Genomic DNA, 19,595 nt, shown 5'->3' on the forward strand with positions numbered 1-19,595 from the left:
TTCTTCTCCTACAATTAAGGAATTATCACAATCATATATTACAAGTATAATGACTGAGATTATGTGACTGATTTGTAGGAGGTAATGAGCTGAATTATAGGAGATAAAACACGTAACTCTCAATAATTAAAAACTATTAAAAAATTCATTTTGTGTTATTTGAAAATTGTTTTCTAAAATAGAAAACTTAAAATTTACTCGGCATATGCTATTTTTGGAAAAAAATAAAAACATAAAATTCTTTTGGAAGGATGCTTTTTTTTTAGAAGAAAAACGATATTCCATTAACAATAAATCTTGTTCGCAGTTACAAATGGAATAATAGAAAGAGGACATTCCTCTAGAAACAAACCATCATCAGAAGCAAATTTTCCGAGTTTGGCTAACTCATGGGCCATCATATTGGCTGACCTCCATACATGTCTAAAAGAACATGAATGAAACTGGCGAGAATAAACTAAAATATCAGTAATAACATTACCACAAATGTGAAGTGAGGGGTCATGTGCATTCAGTTCGGAGATCACTTGTAAAGAATCACTTTCCACCACGACTAAGAGTAATCTGATAGAGAGAGCAAATTCAAGACAAAACAAGATGGCTCCAACCTCTACATGAAATACACCTAAACCAGCATGTCTTCCAAAGAAGCCGGACCCAAGTACATCTCCAAAGTCATCACGCAACACCACCCCAAATCCCACCTTTAATCCACCTACTGCTGCATCACAATTAAGCTTACTCATCCCCGAAATAGGTGGTCTCCAAACACTCTGAAGTAGTCTCACTTGTTGTCCATGATTGGAAGTTAGATGATCAAACTCCTCCCTAATATTTCCCACTCGGTTCAAAAGATAAGAAGGCAGAAGGCAACTTTCATCCCACAAAACCTTATTTCTATTATACCATAAACTTCAGCAGATATATGAGAACATCTCTAGTTCCTTTGAGTCAAGATCATCACATAGCATCTGAAAAAGATCAAAAAAAGAAATACCACCATCTCTATGCAACCGAGCATCCCATCCAATAATTTCCCAACACCTTCGAGCCATATAGCAACTCACCAAGACATGATGAATAGATTCCTCATCAACACCACAAACAACGCATAGGCTAGGCACATTTAGACCGCGACGTTGAAGATCAGTGCGAGTAGGAAGACTATTTTTACAAGCTCTTTTTGGAAGGATGCTCTGTTAAAACATAAAACACATACAATATACACTATAATCATATTTTTTTTTTTAAAAAAAAACATGATCATAAATTTAAACATTTACATCAAGGGTGTTTTATTCAACAGTTGTTGTGTTATATTGATCCAACCACATCAAATTAGTCATATAGCCACGATATGGCAGCAACTTCTTGATCAGTCAAATCGAACATATTATTATTGTTGCTTGAGCTTGCCCCCATTGAAGTTGAAGGTTGGGTATCAGAATGATCCATATTGTGCCATTTATTAAAAAGCAAATCTTGTTGTGTTTGTTTGGGTAGGAAATTATGAATTGAACAACAAGCAACTATTATAAGTCTTTGTCAAGTTGGCGGGTAGCAAACATCAATTTCAAAATTGGGAAATAAGCCTTTAGGATCCAAAACATCTTTCAATTACCATTCGCATTGATGAGTGCCTATAGTTAAACAATTCATTGTGACTTGTGAGTACTTGGTACACTACCTCGACCATGATACTCTTGTATATGATATTGGCCTCCTCTATAAGGCGACAAGAAGCCGACGGTGCGAAGGTATCTATAAACAACAAGATAATATTGGTATGCATGTTTCAAAATTTTGGCATCATTGGACATAGAAAGATATAATTATAATAAATCTAGCGAGAAATTGATTGGAATTTATGTTGATACTTCCAATTGGATGTGAAAAATTATTTTTTAGTCTTGTTATTACATCTTAAAAGACCCTGGAGTAATTTGTTGTGCCTTCCCATCCCGCGTAAACGAAGGTAAACATCATATTAAAGTCGCATGTAAACATGACATTCAATATCACAATTGATTTTCTTCCTAATCAAGCAGTTAATTTTTCGGCAAGACCCCAAACACTTATATGTGTGCCATCAATGGTGTAGATCTTATTACCAATAGATTTAACAGTCATCATTAAAAAATAAAAAAACTATTAAGTTATTAATTTATATATATATCGGTAATTGATAAAAATATCGGTGTTGAAATTTTGATGTTAACGGTAAAAATATCGTACCGAAGAATTGGCAATGAGATACCACCGCACTATCTTTTTCGGGTACTAATGGATCAGTCACGTATGATATTTTGGTAAATACTGTTACCATAACAGCGACACATTTAGTACTTTATGATTCAAATTTATATAAATTAATTTAAATAAAAATAAAAAATAGATTGCGCTAAACGAGCATGTGACTAGTTTCCCTTAAATAAAATTAAAAGAAACTTATTTCTTTTTTCCAATTTTTTCATAATTGTTTCCAGTTTTTCCTGTCCAATATTTTCTGGTGCTTCAACTCGGACTGGGTCGACTCGAGGTGAGATTGTTGGATTGAAGGTTTTTCACGGACAAGTGCAACCAGATGCGTGAGGGAGGAGGACAGAGGAGGCGGACAGACCAATGAGGAAGGTTCGGTGGTTGTGGGACAGCGTGAACGTACATTGCGATTAAAGTCCGAGAGAGGTTCCGAAGTGACGGACCGGAAGGGACAGCACCGTAGATAAGCCCACTCCTCACAATTTGATTGATGCATTGACGGTCATTGTGACTATGCAGGGTGCTCCAGTTAATATAGTGGTTGGATCATTTGTTTGGCTGGAAGATCCTGAGGAAGCATGGGTAGACGGGGAAGTTGTGGAAGTCAATGGCGGAGAGATAACTGTAAATTGTACATCTGGGAAGACGGTGAGTTTCCCTTCCAGGGACAGGCCCGTTACCATCCCCCACGCACCCCTCCGTCCTCTTTTTTCCCTTTTATGCAACGTTTTGAATTTTTCATGGAATATATTGCAAGTTGAAGAATTATTGGATTAGATATCAACAGAAATACTGTTATGTGTAAGGTCATGGAATTTATTAAAGGTCGCCATCTTCTAGAAAATTTCCAGTTTTACGTTGTTTTGTCAACCTTTCCTCAATTTGCTTGTTTATCCAAATTATGGTATAGCACGGTTCATTTCAGAGTTTGTACAGTGCCTTCTAAGGTTTTTGTTAACTTTCTCTTATAATATTGTGGCCTGCATTGCGATTAGATTTTTTGAATTCATTCAATCCCCAGCTTCATTTATTGTTTGGCTGCGTGAACTTAAGATGCGTGAACTTAAGGATTGGCACCAAAGTTACCTTCTTAATTTTGACTTTGTTGTAGGTTGTTGCCAAAGCATCGACTGTTTTCCCGAAGGACCCTGAATTCCCTTCATGTGGGGTGGATGATATGACAAGACTGGCATATCTGCATGAGCCGGGTGTTCTGCAGAATCTACGATGTCGATATGATATAAATGAAATATATGTGAGTCTTTGCTAATGAGTTTCTGGTTCGCCTTTTCTCATTGTATTATGTAACGGATGGATTTTGAAATTTATTGGTTTTAAATCAGTTCAGCAGCTTATTTTTATTCTTGCATGTGTTTGCAACCTCCATTATAGTTGTGGGGTGAAGATGTAATCTATTTTCAGCCGTGATATTGGCCTTCAAATATTTATGGCTTTTACTCTCTATATTTCCATGTACAAAGCTAAACTCCATCATGGTGATTCTAGACTTACACAGGAAATATATTGATTGCCGTCAACCCATTCCGACGCTTACCTCATCTGTATGATAGTCATATGATGGGACAGTATAAAGGGGCAGCATTTGGTGAGCTGAGCCCACATCCTTTTGCTATTGCAGATTCTGCATACCGGTAAACTGTCAGTCTCAGATTTTCGAGATAGAAATTTCTTGTTTGCCTCTCAAATTTAAAGGAAAATTTTTATAATTGCAGACTAATGTTCAATGAGGGCATAAGCCAGTCAATATTAGTTAGTGGGGAAAGTGGAGCTGGTAAAACAGAGAGTACAAAGATGCTCATGCGTTATCTTGCCCATATGGGAGGGAGGGTGGCAGCTGAGGGAAGGTCTGTGGAGCAGCAAGTGTTAGAGGTGGCAAATTTCTGTATTCTCTCCCTCTTTCCCCCTCTAAAACTTTCACGTGTCCTATTTGCACTTTGATAGTAAATTTGATAATTTTTCTTAGCCAAAGGTTGTTCTCCCTTTTTTGGTACTTTTCAGAAATTTACCTGGGTATAAAGAAAAACATTCATATAGCTCTGTTTGCCTTCACTTTTCTTCTCTGACTTTATTGTTTCCTTGCTTGCCAGTCCAATCCTGTTCTAGAAGCATTTGGTAATGCAAAGACTGTGAGAAATAATAATTCAAGGTTGGCTGTTAATCTTCTTCTCGGGCTTTAGGAAGTTTATGTTTTCTTATGTTTGCTTTTGAGGCAAGATTGACTAGGAGTAAGTGCAATGTATTTGCAGTCGTTTTGGAAAATTTGTGGAGATTCAGTTTGATGATAGGGGGAGGATTTCAGGAGCTGCCATCAGAACTTATTTGCTGGAACGATCTCGTGTTTGTCAGGTGTCTGATCCTGAGAGAAATTATCATTGCTTTTATATGCTTTGTGCTGCACCAACAGAGGTAAATTCTACTGCTGTTCCCATAATTTTGGCGGGAATAAATTGGGGTCTGGTATAATTATGCATAATAGATGTTGAATTCTTCTTTGGGTGCAAGCTGTGGTTCAGCTTCTTTTTTTACGGTGCCGAGGATCAGCTATAATTGTTTTTACAGCGGATCCCGCTGTAGTAAAAACGAGGCACTTAAAACTTTTCTAAAAATGAAATAAAATTATAAATATGTTTTGATCGGGCTTACGAATCCAACATTCGTAACAAGATGGACCGTAGACGTAGGATGTTTCATGTTTATATTCAACGGTCTAGAATTTTCATGTCTTTTTCATGTTCAATGTGATTTTTGTTTGGGACAAAAAATATGTCATTGGATTCGTAAGCTCGATCAAAACACATTCATAATTTGTTTTTAAAAAAAAAATTTTGTAATGGGTTTACGGCCATTACAACGGGACCTGCTGTAAAAAATTTACAGCAGGTCCCAGCCAGTCCTTTTTTTAATTCAATTTCCAAATAATAAAAGCCAATCAATACACAGTAGTTAATGCAATGCTGACTGGGTTACCACGACACGTATATTTAATGAATTAATCATTTTCGGCTAGAGAAATAAAGGATGGAAACTTGGTGGTATGCCTAGATTGGATGAGAGAAACTTGTATTGAGCCTTTTAAATATCTGGTGGGGTGGGAAGGCCTCTTAGATCTTCTAGTTTGTGTAAGGGCATCCACTATCTAGATATAATGTTAACTTTCTAGATGGTCGATGCTATTGAAACGTGAAACATATTCGTACTTGTTCCACTAATTAGCTACGGTATGCCAAAAAAATTTGATCTACACCAGTTTGCTATTCTTTATGTGCTACAAATTGACTCTTAAAAGTCAAGCTCAATTGAGGTATTATATCCATTAGGGCTATGTTAATATTTGTCAAGCTTGTATATTAATTATTTTTTGTTTAAATCAATGATATAATCTATTTTTTTGGGTTGTAATTTGGGCGATTAATACCAACATTTCCCTCCTTATCATGCTATTAGGACATAGAGAAGTACAAATTGGGAAATCAAAGAACCTTTCATTATCTTAATCAATCAGATTGCTATGAACTGGATGGAGTTGATGAGTCTGAAGAGTATCTTGCGCTTAGGAAAGCTATGGATGTTGTTGGGATCGGTTCTGATGACCAGGTAGATTGAACATTTTTTAACAGGTATTATTTGTACAGAAGTTATGCTAAGTTATTCTGTCACAGGATGCAATATTCAGAGTTGTGGCTGCAATACTACATCTAGGCAATATTGAGTTTGTGAAAGGAGAGGAAACAGATTCATCTGAACCTAAGGATGATAGATCTTGGTTCCATCTCAAAACTGCAGCTGAACTGTTCATGTAATAGATAGTTAGCAATGCTGCTTTTAGTTATACTCATTCTGTAGTTGTGTAAAGCAAACAAATAATTTGTTATGTCTGTTTAGGTGTGATGAAAAGTCTCTTGAAGACTCATTGTGCAAACGCGTCATTGTGACTCGTGACGAGAGTATTAAAAAATCACTTGATCCAGATGCTGCGGCTGTCAATAGAGATGCTTTGGCCAAAATTGTGTATTCAAGGTTGTTTGACTGGTACGGTTTCTTTCCCCTCATTAAGTTCTTTCCTGAGGACCTCTTTCTTTCTCTTTCTCTGCCAAATGACCCATTCATTGCTGCATCTGGTTTCTAGCTTTGTTTGACATCTAAAACATTCATTGTCTCAGGCTTGTGAACAAAATCAATAACTCAATTGGTCAAGATCCTGATTCAAAATTCTTAATTGGGGTGCTGGATATATATGGATTTGAGAGTTTCAAGACAAACAGGTGCTTAACCGGTATGCTTTTATTTTCATCATTTGCATAAGCTAATTTCTTGCAGGGAACTGCATGAAGTGCCTGTTTTTCTTAAGATTTGGATGCTTAATAGGGAAATTGTAACTTCAATGGCCATGATACTATTTGTAGTAGATTTGTTTGATTCTTAATTAAATTTTCAACTACTTCTCCCAAGCAGCTGGCAATTTTATTTGTTCAAAAATACTTCTTTAACAGATAAGCTTTGTGCTATATCTTTATTGTTACGTGATGGCTAATGGATTATTCTTAGGGGTGATGCCTGCTGGTGTTTATATATTTTAGTTTGGTGAAGACTATGTTAGTATTTTTGTGTGTACTGTTCAGCTTCTCACGGTTCAGATATGAGTGTGATATATTGTTGAGTCTGCTAGGCTGATGGTTGTGTTAATCCCCCTTTCCTAAATGTTAATTGCTTGCTGCAGCTTTGAGCAGTTTTGTATCAATTTGACCAATGAAAAGCTGCAGCAGCATTTCAACCAGGTTTGTGCTTGAGATATCAAGATATATGCTTGTGGCCTTTGGCACTACTCTGGATAACAAGACCATTTTTACTAGTGCAATTTGATCTTCTTGTTCTGTGGGCAGCATGTTTTTAAGATGGAGCAAGAAGAATATACCAAAGAAGAAATCAATTGGAGTTATATTGAATTCATAGATAACCAAGATGTTCTTGATCTCATTGATAAGGTATGATATTTCTTCTGGCACTGAACCTTATGTCATATGAGTAGGCATCAAATTCTATTCTATGTCAAAACCGAGTGAATCCAAGTTGTTGTATGTATGTGAAATTAATTATGGAATATTTTATTTTTGATGATGCATTTGTGCATCCACATTGCTTGTTCTTTTCTGATTTTATTTGTTTGATGTCATCTTTATGATACCGCAAGTGCCCTATCGATTAGTGGCATGAATGTTCTACACAAAGTTATATGAGTTTGTACGAGTAGGCGCAAAAATTTCTGAAGTATTTGGTTCACTTTCTATATAATCATTTGCCACAGAAATATTAGTCCTTCTACGATGGTGATATTCTTTTCTTTTCTTCGACATGCTGCCTTGTTTTGGAGTTGACAATATAATAGGCCAATGAGATTGGGTTTTGAGATTGATAAGTACCACATCGAAAGATGTGGGCATGATGGTGTAGTAGATAAGGGTGCTACTGCGTTCACATGGTACCCAAGGTTTTCATGTGGATTGGACCGGGGTATACCCTTGGTAGGCCTGTTGGGCCTTTGGGGACAGCTCAGTCCATGCGTGGGTGGGAGTTGGGCCTTGGTTATCATGTGTTGGTGGATGGGTCTTATCAATTGGTATCGGAGCCCTGTCGATCCTAACCCTTGGAGCCGCGCCTGCGGAGTGGCTGGCCATGGTGCTCGACCAACGGGGGTTAACCTGCGGGTGCATACTGGAGTGGTCGGCCATGGTGCTTGACCAACGTGGGCGTTGGTCTTGAAGGGGAAGGTATTGATAAGTACCACATCGAAAGATGTAGGCATGATGGTGCAATAGATAAGGGTGCTACTGCCTTCACATGGTACCCAAGGTTTTCATGTGATTGGACCGGGGTATACCCTTGGTAGGCTTGTTGGGCCTTTTGGGACAGCTCAGCCCATGCGTGGGTGGGAGTTGGGCCTTGGTTATCATGTGTTGGTGGATGGGTCTTATCAGAGATCTTTGACATTTCTATTTGGCAACCTTTAGTTAGATGCCTGTATTAGAAAGTGAAACTACTTCTGAGGGAATTAGATAAAATGAAAAAGGAAAGTTCCACTTTTTGGCTTTCTTGGTTAAGCTCTCTGTCTTTTTAGTTGGGGCTGGGCTTCCAAGATTGACTTTGGAATTCTGTTTGGCTGAAGAAAGTTGATGTTGGAACTTAGAAAAATAGTTATTCTTCTGTCCACTAAATAATGAATTTATGTGAACATATTTCATTCCAATGCATCATTGCTAATCATTCCTTATTTTTTCTCAGCAGTCCTAAGTGATTGTTTACAAGCATAAATGTGTTCTTCATATTCTATGGAAGGGATGCAAGGCTGATTGTAGATATATGTTGATCACTTCTTGTTGACTTTTTGTCTTCACCCAGTCTCCATAAATCCAGTCTAGGAGTGTTTATTTTGCTTCATTTATGGTCATTATCCAATGTAAATGGTGAATGGGCATTGCTTGCATACTACTACTACCGTTTATTTTATTCCAGTGGTACAGCAAGCCATCAGTGTGTAAAAATCAGTCAGTTTGGTGTTGTCTCACATCTCATGTTGTCCAATGAAAAAAAATGAATGAATAAAATTTTTTGTTTTAGACTGCTGTCTGTAGCATGGAGGAATGGCTCTCTGACTTCAACAGTACATTCCATTTGTTAGTCCTTTATTCACAAGCCAATCTTATGTGGTGCTATTATCCGAGTTTATATCATCATCATAAAATTTCTGAATTGGTTGAGAAAAGGGGTTCCCGAATGATTTGTTTCTAGCGTATCTTAAGCAACTCTTTTTTCTGTTTTCACACTATTTGATCAGATTTGTTGAGAAAGCCGTTGCATCATGGTTTTGATAATGAGAGCTCTTTCCTGAAGTTGTTCCTAATGATGGCATGTTTGAGATATTCAAATACTCTATATGTCCTCAGCTGATGTGTATTTCTTTGTATTTTTAGTGAGGGTGATAAAAAATAAAGCAGGAAATTGATGCAGTTCTTCCCATGGAAACATCAAGAATATCATGATTAATTTACTCAAGATATTTGCAATTTCTTTCAATGAATCTCTTCTATAATGGCTCTTAGTCATAGTAGATATTGGCTGTGGCCTGTATGTTACAGATGCCCACTTGATTTTGTTGCTTTCAGAGTGAGTAATTCTTTACTATGTCCGTGCATACTTGCATATGTATGTTTTCTCTCTAATATGTATTTTTCCATTCCAGAAACCTGGTGGCATTATTGCTCTTCTTGATGAGGCCTGGTATGTATTGCCCTTAGCTTAATAATGTTGTTGTTGGTCTTTCCTTTCCTTTCCTCTTTCTCTTCTTCTTCTTCTTTTTTTTTTGTTTCAAGCTTTTTTTAACTAGATTCCATTTGGCCCTGCGGAAATTAATTTAATTCACGTTTATTTGTTTGTAGTATGTTTCCTAGATCAACATATGAGACATTTGCAGAAAAGCTTTATCAGACGTTCAAAGACCATAAACGCTTCAGCAAGCCTAAGTTGGCTCGTACCGACTTCACCATTTCTCACTATGCTGGTGATGTATGTGGTATTTTGGTCCTCATAATGCTATGGTAAAAATGTTGGTTATTCCTCTAGCATGCAGAAAATGACTACTGCTTTGTACTTCCCACATTGAAATGATGGTTTTAGGTAACTTACCAAACGGAGCTCTTCCTGGATAAGAACAAAGATTATGTTGTTGCCGAGCATCAAACTCTCCTCAGTGCTTCCAAGTGCTACTTTGTTTCAGGCCTGTTCCCACCTTTACCTGAGGAATCTTCCAAGACATCAAAGTTCTCATCAATAGGTTCTCGCTTTAAGGTTTGCCATATTCTAATTAGTGCAGTTGCAAATATTTTCTTATATAGTGTCCACAAGTTTCTAATTTATGGTGTATACAGCAACAATTGCAAGCTTTGCTTGAAACACTTAGTGCCACTGAGCCACATTACATCCGTTGTGTGAAGCCAAATAATGCTCTGAAGCCGGGTATTTTTGAGAATAATAATGCTTTACAGCAACTGCGTTGTGGGGTAAGATTTCTGATTTTATTAATGTGTGTTTTGGTGTTCTCAAATATGTTTGCTGGATAGACACAATCGATCTAACATGCATATCTTGTTCTAGGGTGTCATGGAGGCAATTAGAATAAGCTGTGCTGGTTATCCCACCAGGAAGCCATTTGACGAATTTGTAGCTCGTTTCGGAATTCTGGCACCAGAAGTTTTGGATGGGAGGTACTCTTTCTTGATTGACTTAATGTGTGAACATTATTCTGATTACTTTTTGCTCCCGCATCTGGCATTAGATTCTTTGAATATAATTTTCTTCTATCATTTCTTATTCATTGACAGATGTGACGAGGTCACTGCTTGCAAGAGACTTCTTGAAAAAGTGGACCTCAAAGGTTATCAGGTATAATTTCATTCTTGAGTACTTCTTACCAGAAAATTCACTCGTTAGGAACTTTTTTTGTTTGTTCTTGCAGTTTTCAGATAGTTGAAACATAGCCATTTGTTTGGTCATATTTTGATTTCGGGTTATGCACTTGCTATGTACTATTCTTGCTAGGACAGAAATCCATAAATATTCAATTTGTCTGCTGTATAATGCAATTATTTCAAATTCTGCTAAGACAATTCGAGAAACAATGCTACTGATCCATTTTTTCCCTATTACTTTCAGATAGGTAAAACAAAAGTGTTTCTAAGAGCAGGCCAGATGGCAGAACTGGATGCTCTTCGTACTCTGGTTTTAGGAAGATCAGCTAGCATCATCCAGAGAAAAGTTCGCTCCTATCTTGGTCGTAAAAGCTTTATCTTGTTGCGGAGTTCTGCCACTGAAATCCAAGCCTTATGCAGAGGTATAATTAGACTTACAATTGTGCCTCTTGTGAACTTATTGCATTGATCTCCTCAAGATCTTTAAATTAAGTATTTTAGTAATGGTATGTATCATTATGTTCTCCAATCCACTGTAGGGCAAGTGGCGCGTTGTCGTTATGAATGCATTAGAAGAGAAGTTGCTTGTCTGAAAATCCAGAAACATTCTCGCAGTTTTCTGGCGAAGAAAGCATACAAGAATCTATGGTCTTCAGCTGTTTCAATTCAGATAGGTATGCGTGGGATGGCTGCGTGTAATGAACTTCAATTCAGGAAGCAGACAAGAGCAGCAGTAGTCATCCAGGTAGAGCTCAACATTTATTTGCTTATAGAAAAGCTGAGTTTTGTTTTTGTTACAGTTTTTCTGGGTGATATATTTCAAATCTTTTTGTATTTTTTGGGGAGAAATATGGTAAATAATGGTTGTATCCACGTTTCCAGGCTAGCTTGTGATCAAGAAATAGATGGGAATATTCTTAAGATTTTCTTGGTGGTGTGCATTGCAATGATTTTGTTCCCAGTAAGAAGCAGTTATTGATTGTGTAAACAGAATTGATAATCAAATCCACATATTTTATCCTTTTATTCTGATTTTTAATTTGTGCTTTTAGAAATTTAAATGGACTCTGAAAATCTTACTTTACCAATGCTTGTAACTAAACTATGAAATTGGTATGTGTCTTCAAGTTTGCGTGTTTTAAGAACTATCGTAATATTCTCAAAAATGTGTATACTATTGGGAAAAAAAAGCGATAAACATAATAAGTTGACATCTTGTGCATTTTATTTCACCTTATTGCATAGCTTTGTCTCCTCATATCTTGGTGATCCTTGCCCTTCTTGTGGCACGTCATGGTGTTTGGGCTGAATCTTTTGGGTGGAATCCCCCCGCCACACCCCAGCGTCTCTCTTTGTGCAGTATAGGTTGTCTGATTTATGAGTTTGTGTCAATCACAGAGTTATTGCCGACAGTACCTGGCCCATGCTCATTATAGGAGGATAAAGAAAGCAGCTATTTCCACACAATGTGCCTGGAGAGGAAAAGTTGCACGTAGGGAATTGCGAAAGCTCAAAATGGTGACCTTCCTCCGTTTTTCAATAATTTCCTCTGTTCTTTTTCTCTGACATTTTTAATATTGTGGTCTTACATTCTGAGAAAACGTTTTCTGTTTAATTTTGCAATAGTAAATTTCAGATCTTGCAATTTTCTGCAGTGAAGTTTGGTGGATTCTGTACATTGATTTAGTTACATATGGGAAATTTCCATTGGTGAATTAGTTATGAGATTGTGCTCTTTTGATCTAGCAGCTCTCTCATGCTGGCATGGCTGCATGGGAAAAATAGCTGTAGAAAATTCTCTCTTGTTAAGCTTGTGTTCTATCTTGCAAAATTCATATATAAACTTATCTGTGTCAAGATGCTTTTGTAATGTGTAGCAAAGTAATTCCATGCTTGAATATGTTTTTGATTTGTTCTATCTGTTTACAGGCTGCTAAGGAAACTGGTGCTTTACAAGCTGCCAAGAGTAAGCTGGAAAAGGAAGTTGAAGAGTTGACTTGGCGTTTGCAGCTGGAGAAACGAATGAGGGTAGAGAAACACCGTTTTTTTCATTTTCTTTAGATATTTGAACACCTGAATGTCTGCATATTTGTTGTCTTGTAGTTAAGCCATCATGCTGATGGATTTGACAGGAGGATGTTAAAATCTAAGATCTTATTATGGTGAACTCATTCAGAGAAATTAGTTTATATCAGAGGCATTTTGGGGGATAGCTAAGGCCTTCCTTATAAGTACCAAGTTGAATACGTGGTTAAGTTTTATGCTGTTATTTTTGTATGTCAAAAGCTTTCTATGGACTAGCCAAAAGCGAATTCAACTGTTTATTCTCATGTCATAGTTCAATCCTTTTTTGTAGCTAACTCATATTGGTAATTCACGCATCCAATTGTGCAGGCTGATTCTGAGGAAGCTAAAACACAGGAAAATACAAAATTACGGTCTGCTTTGCAGGGGATGCAACAGCAGTTTGAAGAAACTAGAGAACTGCTTCTGAAGGAATGTGAGGCAGCGAAAAGAGCCTCTGAACAAGTCCCAATCATACAGGAGGTCCTGGTTGTGGATCATGAAATGATGAATAAACTTACTGCGGAAAATGAACAGCTCAAGGTAAGTTATACATATGTTACTTCAGAAAGTGACTGGGCGTTTGACTTACCTTGTGAAGAATATGCCAAAAGGAAGAATAAGCTTGTAGTTTTTGAAATTTCTATTGCATAATACCTTTATGGATAACTATTTTCAGGATATGGTAAGTTTATTGGAAAAGAAAATTGATGAAACAGAGAAGAAATATGAAGAAACAAGTAAGCTTAGTGAAGAGCGGTTGAAGATGGCTCTGGAGGCCGAGACAAAGATAATCGAATTAAAAACTTCGATGCAAAGGTAGTTCTAGCACTTCACTTATATGAAGATGTGTTGAGTTGTATCTTTCCTAACGCTATATTTTGTCATATACAACATCAAATGTCTTTCTTTGCTTTCTTTATCATAGGCAATGAAATATAGAAATTAGAATATAGTGTATTTACTTGATTAAGTTGGTTCATCATACAAGTTATCATGGTATTTGTATCTTCTAGGCTTGAAGAAAAGCTCTCCGACATTGAAGCTGAGGACCAAATTCTGCGGCAGGAAATGTTGTCAAATTCCTCTGTCAGAAGAACGTCTGAGCATTTGTCGCTCCCAGGAGCTCTGGTAAGCATGTGGCTAATTCCATACTCTATTTCATCACCGCAATTTTAGGGTTTCTGATCCTTCCTTTTTCTGTCTCCTACTTCATTGCAGCCTCAAGAAAATGGCCACCGTGTAAGTGATAATTTTAGCTTCAGTATAATTTGCATTGACATATGCTTTATCTGCCCTCTCTGCCCATTTTGTCGCATGTATTTGGCCTTGAGAGAGTTTGTTTTCACCAGGAGCCGCCAAAGTCTTCTTCAGCCAAAAAGTTTGGCACAGATTCAATGAAAAAATTGAGTAGGTCTCAGATTGAACGGCAACAAGTATGTGATTGAAGATGATGACCATTTACTTTCGGTTTCTCTCCCTGGTTAGCTTTAGCTTTCTGCTGAATTTTAATACAAATTTAACATTGGTGCCTATATCTGTGGTACAGGAGAGCATAGATGCTCTGATCAAATGTGTGACGGAAAATGTTGGTTTCAGTCAAGGAAAACCAATCGCAGCATTTACCATTTACAAATGTCTTCTCCACTGGAGATCATTTGAAGCGGAAAAAACTACTGTTTTTGACCGTCTAATTCAGATTGTTGGATCTGCAATTCGTGAGGTAAAACTGTGAAAACAATAAGAAAGATGACAATAATGGTGATATTGACAGTACTGACGCTTTTGGTGGTATCATGTTGGCTACCAGAAGAAGCTGTTACCTGGCAATTTTGAAATGTCAAATCATTATATTTCTATCTCCGATATTCCTTTTATTTCATATAGCAAAGAATTTCATGCACCAAATTGTTATGTGATTAATAAATAAGAGGGAGTCTTTAGAGAAAGGTGCTTATCTAGAGAAAAAATTAAGACTTTCTTTCTTTGATCAAATTAATGCTTCATTTTCTTTGTTGAAATGTAATTGTTTTATGTCCTGATGGAGCGTGGCTATTTATTTGTTGAGCAATGCTACATACCCCCAATTTGTGATCCCCATTTGACCTCAAATCCTATGTGGCATGCGTGATAGTCATTGATTAAAAATACACATGTAGGGCCCACTTAACATCAACACCCCACATGAATTGGGGGTAAAATGAGGGTCATAAATTGGGGGTCTCAAGCATTTTTCTTATTTCTTCCACTCTTCTTTCCACCCACTCTTAGTGGAATTGCCCCCTCTGCTCTCGAAAGTTTAATTGTAAAGCTGTTCTATAGAAACCAAAAAGGGAAGAAGCGAAAAAAGAACTTATTTGAGTCCCTTAAATTGAAATTAACACGATTTAGGGCTTACTTTGTCTTTTTTGCAGAATGGGGATGACAACGATCATATGGCTTATTGGCTATCTAATTCCTCAACCTTGCTGTCCTTGCTTCAAGGAAGTTTAAAAGGCACCAGTGGTGCGTGTCCACAGCGGAAGCAGCCTCCTCCAGCTTCATTATTTGAGAGAATGACTCAAGTACAAAAACTTATAAATAAGAAGCGTATATATCTATTTTATTTTTTAGAGGATTTTAGTTTAAATAACTGTATATCAAAAAGTTTCACTGACAGCATTGTGATGGATTATCAATTACATTAGATTATTACTTACATTAATATGGGGTGATACATTTGTCAGAGTTTTCGTTCGTCGCCTTCTTCTGCCAACCTTTCAGTTGGTACACTACATCCGGTTGAGTTTAAGCAACCAGCTAAGCTTTTTGAAGACCAACTTAGTGCTTTTGTGGAAACGATATATGGAATCATTCGAGACAATCTGAAGAAGGACTTGTATCCACTCATATCTTCTTGTATCCAGGTAAAGTTAGCCCTAAGTTTCCATTATGTCAACTTTCTCGTGGTTTATTTCTCAATTTTATTTTCTCCCCATTATAATTTCAGTAATCATTTTGAATCTTTGATGAATTATGTCCTGTATAATATTAGTTCCTCTTGGTTAAAGCTTTTCTATAAACAAAAACCATTTCAGGCCAAGAATTAGTTTTTTCATGTTTTGGTCATTCTATTTTCTGAATTGCTTTTTGCCTAAATAGAAACTTTCTATCTTTCTAGCTAATCTTCTCTCCTCTTTCCCGTGGATTGTAATTTGTATTCTATGGTCTACTTGTGAACAGTCTTACTTTTCTAGAGTCTTTATTTCTCTTAAACCGGGTGATAGTTTTTGTTACCGAAGTATTTGAAGATGCTGGCAATCTTATGTTGTTGTATTACAGGGTTCAGTTTTGCCCCTCCCCGTCTTTTTCTGAAATTGCAGTTTTGAGTTTTCTGATGTCAGGCTCCCAGGACATCAAGGAGTAGTGCTCTGAAGTCTTCTGGGCGGTCATTTGGCAATAGCCCTCCAGCTAGTCCTTGGCAAAGCATTATCGAGAGCCTTGATGGCCTCCTCTCTGCCTTAAAGGAAAATTTTGTATGGGAATTTTGCTGTTTTAACAATGAAATTGAGTGCCCTCTTCTTTTTGATGCGCAGTGAACTTATGATCAGTGTTGTTTCAGGTGCCTTCGATTCTTGTCAAGAGAATGTTTTTGCAAATTTTCTCATATATTAATGTACAGCTATTTAATAGGTAAATTGCTGCTCATCCTTTTTAGTTGGTGTGCTATAAAATCATGTGCCAGCAGATCAACTTTTAATTGAATTGTTGTCATAATTGTTCCAGCCTTCTTCTTCGTCGTGAGTGCTGCACATTCAGCAATGGCGAGTATGTAAAGTCTGGGTTGGCTGAATTAGAAATATGGTGTGCCCGAGCAAAAGAAGAGGTGCTTACTATTTTGACCACTCAAAGGCTGTACTCGTGCTTTTGATACTGCCCTTGTGCTGTATTTCCCTTTTTTGTCTCATCTTTTGTGCATTAGTTGACGTTGTTTTAATGTGATAATCAATGATTACTCTCTTATGATTCTTCTCACTGCAGTATGCTGGGTTGTCATGGGATGAACTCAAACACACACGGCAAGCTGTTGGATTTTTGGTATGTATCTAAAGTTAGACATTAGGAGCCATTTGGGTGACATTATTTTTTATTCTAGTAGCCCAGATCCCCGCACCCCCATCCACACACGCGTGCGCAAACACAAACAGTTTATACACTTGTCATTTTTGTTGAGGACCTGTGGCTTTTTCTGGCTGCAAACATGTTCTGAGGTGAATTGGTTTCTCTCTCTCAATCTCTCCGAGTTAGAAAAAAAAGATACAATTTTGGTATTTCAGGGAACTGATGGGACCGAGTTGACATAAAATTTATGGTTTACCTAGATAGTTAAGTTTTTCAATCTTGTGGCAACTTGTTCAAAAAGAAATTACAAAGGTTGCAGGAGTAGATTCGTCAAACTCATTTTTGCACTTGGTTGAAATATGATTGAAGTTCATACATGTGCTTTGATGAAGGAAGTAAATGAGACTTGAGAATTGTGAGTGTTTTGGCGATGGTGAAGAAATAATGTTCTGTATCTAGCAAACTATAGTTCTAGACAACATATGGAAGTATTTTATGCTTTGTTAAGATTTATGTTTGTATTAGGAGAACTATCAATTCGAGAATGAAAATATCTTTAGTGGTCAGACCTGCATGTAGTTGTTAAGTTAGCTCACAACTCTAGTAATTGCCCATTTGTCTCAAGGTGGTTGTTCTTACCACCTCTCCCATGGGCTGTAGGATTCATTGTAAACTTCCTGTTATTTGTGTATTCATAGGCAAACGTGTGTCGATTTGAACCCTGGGAGGAATTATTATGTATGATGTCTATCATGCCTTCGGCAAGAAGGGAAAATAATACTTTTCTTTAAACAAACTTCTGATGGGAACCCTTCCCATCCCTAACTGAGAGAAAACACACCCCCATGGGTGTTTGCGACCCATGTCTGTGAGGGGTTTGGTTGTCCATAAAATAGTAGAAAATGCCTTCAATTCTTGGGGCCAAGTTGCATAGCATATAGAATGAGATCTAATGCTTTGCTTACTTGTTTCCTATTGCACAGAAAATGTTAATTGACATCTGGGCTCAGCATCTTATCATAAATGTGATAAAATCAGTTTCATCCAGGCAGGGCAGTCTCCAAACTTAAGGGGACAAGTGGGTTCTAATAATTCATGCTACTGGTTCTTCATGAAGTTATTTGTCTGTTTTGCTGTGCCTGAATCTCAATTGAGTCCCAATCCACTGGAAGCCAATTTTATAACCTTGTCATCCATAGGGAAATGAAAGGACTGCTAATCTAGACTTCTACTTAATATCTTTTGGGGAATTATCATACTGTAGATAATGCTCATTAATGGTGTACTGTATTTTTTTTATCAATCTAACTTAATTGGATTCTCCTTTCAGGTTATACACCAGAAATCAAGAATTTCATATGATGAAATTAAAAATGACCTCTGCCCTGTAAGTCTCTTGATCTCGCATCAAATAATATGAGAGTTGGTAATAATTCATATGCGATTTGCTAAATTACCACGAGATTTTCTGATGGACAGTGTCAGAAACGTTTGGTCTGGGAAAAAACCTCTAGTCCAAATTGAGTGACTAATGTGTTTGACTCTGTGTAAAAAATGGAGCTTCTATCTATAAAAGTGGGGAAATAATTTATTGTCATTGTGGTGGTATCTGAAATAATACTGGTTTGTCAAGTTTTGAAAAAGCTTCAGTTGGGAACATATGAATCATTCTTATGTTCTCTCTCTCTCTCTCTCTCTCTCGTTTCTTTTCTTCAGGTCTTAAGTATTCAACAGCTTTATAGAATAAGCACACTATACTGGGATGACAATTACAACACTCGAAGTGTATCCCCAGATGTAAGTCGAATCGTCTTCATCAGAATCTCCATTGCTTCAGAAATGGGGCTCTTTATCTTTGACAATGCACTCAACTTCTCTTTATCCAGGTCATTTCCAGCATGAAAGATTTAATGTCAGATGAATCCAATGATGATAGCAGCTCCTTTTTGTTGGATGACAATTCTAGGTAAGAAATTGAAGCTACTTCATTAATTAATCCAAAGCTAATGCTTTTAGCTTCTACTCACTATGCATTTGTGAATGCAGTATTCCTTTCTCATTGGATGAAATTTCTAGTTCCTTTCAAGAGAAAGATTTGAGTGAAGTGAAACCTGCCTCGGAACTTCTTGAGAATCCAGCCTTCCAATTTTTACAGGATTAGGGCTATGGTTCTTGTCTCTCATTTTCTTCGAGATTCATCTAAGATTGAAGAGGAACAAGAACTATTGCAGTTGTTGCTCTGTAAATTCTTCTCCATTCCTTTCTCCAATTGTATCCTTTTCTTCTTTGTTCTAGCATCCACGGCCTCATGTTTTATTATTCTTTTTAAATTAGGGTTGTAAAAAATCTGGCTCGGCTGATTTATATATAGTTATAAGGGGCAGGGATGCTTTTTACACTTTCTCTACCTTTGTTTGTCTTTCCCTTTCTCACCTTCTTTTTAATTTTTTTAAACAAAATTTGAACTCCGGGATTTTTTATTTTTTGAAATACCATTGGGAAATATGTTTTTCATTGGAATCGAATTTTGAGTATACATATCTCTAATCCAATCAATTGTCGATTGAGCCACCTCTTGTTGGTAACTCGGGTTTTTTTTTTCTTTTTTTTATGAAAGTTTATGTTCTCTTTCGTTCGCACAAGGCTATAGCAATCCACTTGATTTTGGGTCAATCAGTGATATTTCTAATA

At 37.0% G+C, this 19,595-nt stretch overlaps 1 protein-coding gene across 1 annotated transcript; it reads left to right on the top strand.

The window, feature by feature from the left end:
- Nucleotides 1–2,490: 2,490 nt before the first annotated feature.
- Nucleotides 2,491–19,307, top strand: LOC120001701 (myosin-6-like). Its single transcript, XM_038850129.1, has 38 exons — nt 2,491–2,907; nt 3,371–3,514; nt 3,766–3,911; nt 3,993–4,149; nt 4,368–4,426; nt 4,527–4,686; nt 5,725–5,874; nt 5,940–6,076; nt 6,163–6,309; nt 6,441–6,542; nt 6,998–7,055; nt 7,161–7,262; nt 9,515–9,552; nt 9,711–9,837; nt 9,949–10,119; nt 10,200–10,331; nt 10,426–10,535; nt 10,653–10,713; nt 10,984–11,161; nt 11,279–11,484; nt 12,138–12,257; nt 12,669–12,767; nt 13,134–13,346; nt 13,483–13,622; nt 13,820–13,934; nt 14,025–14,045; nt 14,156–14,239; nt 14,353–14,526; nt 15,218–15,367; nt 15,530–15,709; nt 16,187–16,318; nt 16,405–16,475; nt 16,569–16,668; nt 16,824–16,880; nt 18,235–18,291; nt 18,621–18,701; nt 18,791–18,870; nt 18,951–19,307. The coding sequence occupies exons 1-38, from the start codon at nt 2,773–2,775 to the stop codon at nt 19,063–19,065; spliced, it is 4,509 nt and encodes a 1,502-aa protein (XP_038706057.1). The 5' UTR covers nt 2,491–2,772; the 3' UTR covers nt 19,066–19,307.
- Nucleotides 19,308–19,595: the final 288 nt, after the last annotated feature.

This window comes from Tripterygium wilfordii, chromosome 1, assembly GCF_013401445.1.
Source record: "Tripterygium wilfordii isolate XIE 37 chromosome 1, ASM1340144v1, whole genome shotgun sequence".
Classification (NCBI taxonomy): domain Eukaryota; kingdom Viridiplantae; phylum Streptophyta; class Magnoliopsida; order Celastrales; family Celastraceae; genus Tripterygium; species Tripterygium wilfordii.